Raw genomic sequence first — 9665 nt, forward strand, 5'->3', positions numbered from 1 at the left:
GATCATGTACTACCTATTCCATCTATACAGTTCTCTGAATGCTTTCCACTGTTTATCATCACCCTAAGGTACCTGAGATCATGTAAGGGTTAGCTGCCATTCTCTGGTTAGTTTCAGTCCTGGTGACCATTGTCACTGGGGTAGAGAGTTATGGGAAACCCAAAGGTTTTTAGCAGTCGCCACATCAAATATAGAGTGGAAATCTTTCAGTGGGCACAAATATTCTTTGACATTTGTGCCCATTGAAAAACTCCAACACATCCAATGCATATTCCATGTTTGCAAATGGTATAGAAGTGTATAAATGTGGAATGTAATTACACAAATTATGCTGTAAGGACACACAAAATGAGATGCATACCAGAGGCCCATTCTCAACACCCCTCTAATCACTGATTGGATGTCACTCGCTGGAACCTCAAGTTCTTGGTAAGAGAGATGATCATTTAGTTGTTTCAGCTCATAATAATACTCTAAAAAGAAGGTATTAGGAATGCACAAAAATGTAGGAGATCGTTATGGCTGTGAGACTTTGACATCCCTGTTATTTGCCACTAGGAGGCGACCGTGTTTTACAGATAAGGTAATGTTGTATTTGTGTCCTTTGTTTTAAAGCAAAAGGAAGAGGGAAGAAAAGGAAAACCTCAGATTCCGAAAATGAAGGAGGATTCAATCCTGGGAAGAAAACCACATCCAGCAAAGTACGTATGCTGCTGTTAAGGGTTTTAAGACTGAATGGTATTTTAGAGTTTTTACCTGTCTGCACAAAATGTAGCTGATATAGAATGTCCTATGTTGGATAACCTTGGATTGAACAATAGGGAGCTTATTTAAATAGCAGAAATATGGGCTGCTTTTTTGAACAGTTTTAGAAAATTACAACTGCTTCAGATTAAAATGCAAGGGCAATTTTTAATAAGTTACAAAATGGCTTGTTTAGAAAATGTATACGTTATGTTATTTATTCTTTTTCATTTAAAGCAGACTCACAAGACCCATTATTTCTGCGTCCCAGTTGTGGAATATAAGACATGTCTGAGATGGCTGGTGCATATAAATGGAATAAATCCTCATGGAAAGTATCATGTACGTTAAGGGGCCAGTTTATAATGGAGAGAGGATAATCATTATCTGCTCTCCACTATATATTGTAATGTAAGTGGACATCGTGACCTGCATTTTGTGATCCATTTATAAAATGCAGGCTGCCGTGATCAGTCAGGGAGTTCTTTGCTTTGACAAATAAACAGAGCAATAAGTCACCAGCACTCCAAAAGATTTTCCAAGCAAAGTTCCTTTTATTCCATGTGTTGAGTTACATCACCAAGTGTAGCAAAATTTCGGAACCTATCCATTCCTTCATCAAGCAAAGAGCTTTCTCGGTCAGCCCTTTATTAAGAACTTTGCTTGTAGAAACTATTGGAGTGCTGCTGACTTGCTGTTCTGTTTATCTGATTCAGCTGTCATTTCTGCACCCCCACCAGTTGGAAGTTGGGGCTTTCTCGGTCAGGAGTGCGGTAGGATTTCACATATGACTTTGTTTTGACAGGTCACATGGCCAGACTCTTAGCTCCTAGCTCCCCTCCATTCATTTTAGTAGCATGAAACTATTGGGGCACGGAGTTTGTAAACCACATTACTGAGTGTTATAAATATGCCAGGGTTTCTTGTTTTGTTAATGCAAGTTATATTGCAGCAGGAGGGACCCATCACTGTTTTTTAAATGGAGCCCTTAGAGTACATCTAGCATTTGGAAGATGTCCTTTTAGGCCAGTTTTATTCATACATCCAGGAAGACCTGCTTTCTCAGCCTCTAATAAACTCTTTGTCTAAGACAGATTTATACTAATTCACAATGTGAAGATGTCATTTTTGTTGTGTACACTGGGCTGCCTTCTACAGTCATACATGTAACCCTTTCCTTGCCCTGCTTTTATTTCAGAAATCGAAGAAAACAGCGGCATTTGACAATGATTCAGACGTGGACATCTTCCCACCAGAAACTGGCAATGAAAGCGCAACAAGGCAGCGGCCTGGCCGGGCCAGAAAAGAAGTTAAATATTTTGCAGAGTCGGATGATGAAGATGATTTTGCTTTGTATTAGTTATGTGCCCGAAGAGCACCAAACCGTTTTCCAGCAAAGTATCTTGTGTAGTCCTCTCGTCCCTCCTGTTGGCGACTTTTGTACATTGTCTTATTTTATGTGATGACGTATTTGATGTTTTTTATTATCGTTGTAGGCATTTTAACATTTGTTGTTACACATACAGTTTTCTGCTCTTTTTTACTCATGAAATGTCATGTTCTTGTATCAATTTGGCTTGTAGAAATGTTTTAGACTGCTGTGCTCAAGCACACATTTTAATTGTCTTGGAAAAAAATACAGAGAAAAAAAAACTGAGCAACCGTGCTTTTTAAGATGAAGACAAAACATTAAAAAATGGAAATACAGTAAAGAGTTTGTCTTTTCTTAGTGAAATGCAGGAGCTGCCCATAAGAGAGAGAACACTAAAACCAGTAGTCCGCTTCCTGCAGATAACACTGACCTGAATCCACCTCCATTTTGTACTTGGTTAGTTCTCTTCTTTAGCAGTGATGTGTTACAAGCTTTGATCCCATCTATGTGGCTTTGACTGATCACTTCCTCCTCCTCCTTTCCTTGGTCTGCGTTTACATTGGGAGTTTGTAAATGATGGCATACTTGAAATGCATCCTGGCAGTTTGGATACTGAAAGGAAGTTCTCATGTCACTTTTAGCTCCATCAACATTACAACCTGTGAGGATCAGTTTTCCACCTCCTGAAGATGGTGTGGTGGTACAGGCAAGTAGTTGCAATTCCTGGCACAAAAGGTGAAGGAATGCTCAAAATTCAGCTACTCGCCTAGCCCCTTCCTTTTAGGACTTCCCACACCCTAAATGGCCAGCTTACCAAGTTGGCAGGGTTAAAGTCTTTTCTGCACAGGAAGCTCCCCATATTTTTATCAGAACTGCTTTATTTTAATGACTGTATGTGCTTCTGTAATGTATACAACATGTGTCAAGTTTTTAACATTGAGCTACTTCCTTTTGATTTTTATTAACACAATTGAAATAGATCAGGCCAAATTTAGCACTGTCATTATGTAAATACTTCTATGACTAATTTTACATTCCTAAATCATTTATGTTTTTAAGGAATTATAGAGCTTTTATTTGGTACAATGTTATAAAAAATATTGCTCTGTTTTCATTGTAGGCTGATAACAAAACAAAAAAACCTGTTATTGTATGTGACAATTACAGTTTTAAACAAAGGCACACTGCCATTCCTAGGCTACAGGCACATCTGCAGGCTGAACGTTTTTTGTTTTTTTTTCCAACAAGCTTCCAGACTGCATGTTCGCACAATGTCATCGGTGATATTAGATAATCGAAAATGCAGTTGTAAGTGAGGCTGTGCACAGTGTCAACTACTAGCTGTCAAAGGAAGCACATAGAATAATATTCCTTTGGTATGGGACATAGTGCAAGGGAATGTTAATCTATAGATTGTGGGCAGGAGGCAGAGCCAAGCAATACTCATTTTTTGTTAATTTTGGATAGAGTTGGATCGATCCTAATATCTATTATGGGTTTCATGGCTGTCTGAGATGTTTACCTCACTACCTGTGTGTGGTCCCTGAGACAGGAAGATGGAAATCACGTCAAGGAAAAACAGTCAGTCTTTTCAATACATCCTCTATTAAGTAGATATAGAGGGGCCTGTGATGCGTTTGGCTTATGGTCTAGTAGGCAGAGCAGCCAGTAGAGGTGCCGCATGTTCCAAGGCTCGGTTTGGTTTGGCACAACGTCGCTTCCAGTGGCCTGATGCATCTACAGCCGCAGTAGGCGGAGCTTACACCAAGGACCGAAAATGTGGGGGAGACACTGCTATCTTCAATGCGAGGGCTCCAGCCAGGGCAAAGACAGGGTGGTCTTTTTGTTCGCAGTATGTCGTGGTGGTGGTGAAGGGAGCAATGAGTTCCTGGCACCTGACCTTACTAGAATTAACTTAGGCCTACACAGTCTTTCGACATTCTCTCTCTGCAGAGATTCGGTTGCTTCTACTAAGCCACCTGCTGGTGGTAAACGCTGTGTCAATGTCCTTGTCATTTTCTCATCCCAAGCCTTTGCAGAGGATTCCTTGGTAAAGAGATTTCTTGCAGCTAGAGAATGTGGCAATCCTGTCCCCCTATAGGATCTCTCCATGGTGCTGAATAGGCTCAACAGACAGCCTTTCGAGCCTATTTTGGATGCCCCTTTAAAGTGTCTTACTCTTAAGATGGCCTCTCTCTTTTTTGGCCATTAGTACAGCTAGGAGAGTGTGGGACCTTCACGCTTTGTCCATTAACCATTTGCCGTCCAGAGTAATTTCATAATTTTTACACACATGATGAAATCTAATGTAAAACAGAAGTCACCAACTGGCGCAACGAAATCTTTTAAATGTGGACTGTATGTTAAGTCTTAAAAGAGCTCTGATTCCAAGTTAATCCAGAGAAGATGTATGCGCTGATCTTGCTGCCAAGTTAGTTGGATAGGGAAACATCCATGTAACAACACTGAAGAGAACATAGAAACCCAGCACACGGATCTCCGTGCAGTATAAAAGTAACTTTCATAAGTCCACACACCCCTCAGAGTCTATCCAGGGAGGAGGCGTCTTCAGCTATGCAGGATTTGATGAATAAAATCACTTCCAGGATAGCTGACTATTTCAATGCCCTCTCCTCCGGGTTCCATCTCTGACATTCCTGCCGCATCTATGGCTCAGTCGGCTGCAGATAAGGAGTCTGCTATTCCTGACCAACATAACTCCTAGGATCAAATATACCATTTTTTTTTTTATTAATGTGATGCATACATGATTAAAACCGAAGCTACATACAGTACCTTCATCTGAAACCACCCGGTACCAGTCTAAGCTCCCTTACAGGCCACCAAACAAAATATTTTAGAAATCCCCTGTTTATAAGACTACACCCCCCTCCCCCAAAAAATAATTATAGATTAATTTTTTCATAATTGTATAAAAGAATAAAGAAATAAAAGGAACGGGAAAACCAGAAACAAATATATGAAGGCAAAGAAGTAGGATCATCCAAGAAACTACTTTTCTTTACAATACTATAATATACTGCCTCTCTACATGTCCCAAACCCAGCTACAATATAAATAATGGCAGTGTTCATATCTTATAATGTTTAAAAAAAAAAAAAGGACAAGTGGCTTGTATAGTTGTATAATGAATAGTAATAAATCACTGCAATTCTTTGTACAATCAATTGCAACAAGTAATCTGCAGTCCTCCTGGGAATGGATCATGGAAAATCGCATATATGAGAAATGCTGTACTCTAGTATAAAGCCTTGGCTGCAGAAAATTGTGATATCCTTGTTACTATTGTGGCAGATGCACTTGACAGGTACCTGCCTATTAGTATCCAATAGGTTAAATATTCACAGCTCATCTACTCAGCAGGTAAATGCAGAATCCACTGATTCACCTGATGCACCTTGCAGAGGCACAATCCTGTAGCTTATTCCTTTAAATGCAGCAACAGGTCCTTGCATCAACCAATACCAGTCATGCTCTTTAATAATCAATTCTGTATCATGTGTCATAACTGGTAAAGCAGGGTATGGGAAGTAGTAGCCTTCCACTGATTCTCCAGTTTTATTACTATTGGATACGGCAGACGTACTGAGCAGGTACCTGCCAATGAGTATCCAACCAATTGTAATATTGTATAATAGTTCTTATTTAATCACCTTCCCCACATAGAAGGCTCCACTGGCGCAGACAAGAATATAACATACCCCCTCAGTACCCCAATCCACACGTCCCCTGCATCTGAAAAGTTTGTCCATCAAAAAAGTAAGAGCAATACTCGCATCTATCGCAGCTCCATCGTTCCCTTTATATTACCTGCCAAGGAGATGCCAATTTGTAAAATATCATTAAGGGACTGTGCCCTCCTAAACACACACTGGGTCGTGAAAATGTAAATGTATTGTGTCATCATTCAAACTTTGATGAAAAGTATCCTTGTTGGGCCGTATTCAATGTAATGCAAGTAAGGGGAATGATGAGTTGTGTGGCTTAAAGGTGTTCTCGTCTGCACCATTCGAAAACATCTGTAGGGCCACATCTATATTTGAATCTATAATCTCCATTTCATCCTCAGACATTTTAATATTGAACACAACAGGAACCTTAATTTGTTGAAATGCTAAGCAAGTCTATAAAAATCCTGGCGGTGGGAATTTTGATCAAGTTGCTTTACAGAAGGAAACAGCGTTTATCATATCAGTAGTTTATCTTAGACAATCATTACCTCTGCCATGTTGTTAACTAGTCAGCGGCACTGTCTCTTTGCGTATGTGGACTACATCTGCTGCGTGGCTAAAAACTATTGTACAATATTGCAATTGCTTGAATCAGAGCCGTAGCTAGCACCTTTTGCGCCCGAGGCAAGAACAGAAAATTGTGCCCCCCCCCCAGCAGACATGTTATGCTACCCGACGCCGCGCACATATGGTGTCATGTGACGTCATGCACCCCACCTCCAGGATGGTGCTGGTGGCCAAATCCAAAATAGCATCAAAATGTATTTCGTTTGATGAAACTAATGAAAACCTTTTTAGTTTCCTTTCATTTAGTCCGAAACAAATTTTTAGTATTTGCATATGTCTAAAAGTGTGTCTGTGTTTTTATTATTTATTATTATATTTTATTTTTACTGTTGGGGGGGCTTCAGGGAAATATCAGGGGTCTAAACAAAAAGAAATAAAAAAAGAGATTGAGGACACAGTCCTCTGCCCATACAGGCGGGGGAGAGTAGCGGGATCCGAGGAGAAGCTGGAGCCTGTGCCGCTCCTCTCCTCCCTGCCGAGCCGTGGCTGTGTTGGCTGCCTGGCGCCCAGTGCTCGCCTTGTCTCCAGGGCAAGGCCCTGGCTGCACCCCCTCTCGGCTGCGCCTGAGGCGAGTGCCTCACTCGCCCCATGGTAGCTACAGCTCTGGCTTGAATACTGATTGGCAGGCATCCGCTCAGTACGTATGTCATATCCAATAGCAACATAACATACTTTACTAGTTATAACACATATGATATTATATGGAAGAACTGACATTAAGCGCATGACTGCTGTATTTATATGGATATGCTGTATAGTCATATTTCAAGTGCCACTGCAATGCAAGGTGTATAATCAAAAAGCAGCACCTTATTTCTTGTGGATTATGCACTTATCTGCTGAGTAGATGAGAACATTTGTAAATATATATAACATATTGGAAACAAATTGGCAGGTACCTAACAAGTACGTCTGCCGTATCTAATAGCAAAAAAGATTGTTGTATCGCAATTGTCTGCTTTCAGGGGGCCAATTTATTTACAACATTTCTCACATATGAGATACTGCAATTATCCATTCTCCGGAGGACTGCAGACTACTTGTTGAAGTTGATTGTGCAAAGAATTGCAGGGATTTGTTTACTATTCATTATACAACTATGCAAGCCACTGGTCCTTTTTTGAAATATTACAAGACATGAACACCATGCCATGCTATTATGATATTTCCATGTTGCTGGGATTTGTGCCATTGTATCATGGTTTTTATATTGTGTCCTTTTGTACAGTACAATAAATAGGATGGGAGAAGCAGTTTCTTGCATAATTCTACTCCTATATATACAGGTGAAACTCGAATAATTAGAATATCGTGCAAAAGTAATGGCAGTAATTGCTGCAAAAGGGGCCCAAACCAAGTACTGAGTACATATGCATGCTTGTACTTTTCAGAGGTCCGATATTGTTCTATGTACAATCCTTGTTTTATTGATTGCATGTAATATTCTACTTTTTTGAGGTTGTGGATTTGGGGTTCTTAGGGTTTTCATGAGCTTTAAGCCATAATCATCACAATTATGACAAATCACGGCTTGAATGATCTTGCTTTGCATGTAATGAGTCTATCTCATATATTAGTTTCACCTTTTAAGTTGCATTAGTGAAATAAATGAACTTTGCACAATATTCTAATTATTCGAGTTTCGCCTGTATTTTTTGGCTTTTAGCTTTTCTTTACTATTATGATAAAATGGAGAATGCCACAATTTTTATTTTGGGTTTGTGGAGTCTCCTAAATATGATTTTTTTATATTTTGTTTAGTTGTCTGTGTACCAGAGACTCCGAGCCTGTTCGGACCTTGTGGTCAACAAATTCATGTGTGAGTACACAAGACTGCCAAAACCTTTCCAGTACATTTGTTTACTGAAACCTATTTTGTACAGAGATTGGATTACTCCTTAGAAATTATTTGTCCATCCAAAACGCTTTGCTCAGAAATACCCCATGGAGAAGACGTTTACGGAGATGTGGGCTGGTCTTGTTGTGCACCCGAACATTTGTTGGCTAAACAAAACATTGACTGTTCCTGTTGAGGACATTCCAGTGTTTAAAGACCAAGCTGTCAAGCATTTGGATAATCTTTCCTTGACACTACATTTTACTGGGTGGAATTAAGAAGCAGCAAACAACCACCCACTTGCATTTGGACCTGAAACAGCTAAGCTGGACTAGCATCAAGCAGAACTGAAGTCCACTATACTGACATCCCCTCCTGCTGGTTTCCACCATACCAAATCTTCCCCAGAATCACTGGCATCTCTGTAGGGTTCAATATTGTTTTCTCCACCAGTGGAATCGAGTATAGTTGCTTCACACCATCTGTCTTCCACAACTCAGCAGGGCAAGCATTGCTTGGTAGACAGTTTCAATTAACCTGACCAGGGGCAGGCATCTCAGCCATGTAGACCGGATCATTGTTATTTCAGATGCCAGTCTTCAGGGCTGTGAGGGCTGTATAGCACATTGTGTGCCTCACATTGTTGTAAAGACAGATTTAAGGTCTGCCAGAAGCAAACACTGAACTGAACATGTGAACTGGTTCTCTGGTCAGTGTTTCCTTATGGCTTTCATAATGGCAAAGTTTACTGATGAGGTCTGTGGATGTACTTGAATTCAAGTATTTTGGGAGTGGGAGTATATGGATGTTTTTATACCATAAAAGTTCCTTTACTATACAATATCACACGAGGGAAAGGTGCCTCCTTTTCTTTTTTGTTTTTGACATGGTCCGTGGAGGAAGTCCTATACTCCTTGTGGTTTCTCCGGTTGCTTTTGGCGCTGATGATCTTATGTGACTGTTAACTTACCACAAGATTGTTCTAATTTTGTTCTTGTTTTGTTTTTGTTTTGGTCTCTTCTAATCCATCATCTGAATTGTCCTAACAGGACAAGTATTACCTTAGGTAGAGTAGATGAGGTCTGTCAGGTTTTTAGCATCTATACCCCAACTTCTCCTCTTTTCCGTTATGTCCTCCACAAAAAAAAACCCCACAAATGTAATCACACTCATCAAAGAATACTTGGAAAGATTTAAAATAAATATATTTTATTCTTTGCCAGGAGACTCCATGGAAAAAAGGTAAACAGTATATGAACATAGAAAGCATTGTTAAACAATCTCATGTACAAACTGAGCCAGTGAAGAATACATCACAGACTTGCTAAAATATCATCCCCCCGCCCTCCCAACATTTCTACTAGTGCTTTAAATGAGACCTATCAACACTTTT

General features: G+C 40.0%; 1 protein-coding gene across 2 annotated transcripts in view; it reads left to right on the forward strand.

Moving 5' to 3' along the window:
* The window catches only part of TOP2B (topoisomerase (DNA) II beta), a 68841-nt gene extending 66390 nt beyond the window's left edge, over window positions 1-2451 (forward strand). For both annotated transcript variants that reach the window (XM_018570159.1, XM_018570166.1), the window contains exons 38-39: window positions 616-701; window positions 1943-2451. In XM_018570159.1, coding sequence (XP_018425661.1) covers window positions 616-701; window positions 1943-2104 — 248 coding nt within the window. In that variant the 3' untranslated portion in view covers window positions 2105-2451. The remainder of the gene's footprint in view (window positions 1-615; window positions 702-1942) is intronic.
* Window positions 2452-9665: the final 7214 nt, after the last annotated feature.

This window comes from Nanorana parkeri, unplaced genomic scaffold (genome assembly GCF_000935625.1).
Source record: "Nanorana parkeri isolate BGI_ZX_2015 unplaced genomic scaffold, ASM93562v1 scaffold37, whole genome shotgun sequence".
Taxonomy (NCBI): Eukaryota; Metazoa; Chordata; class Amphibia; order Anura; family Dicroglossidae; genus Nanorana; species Nanorana parkeri.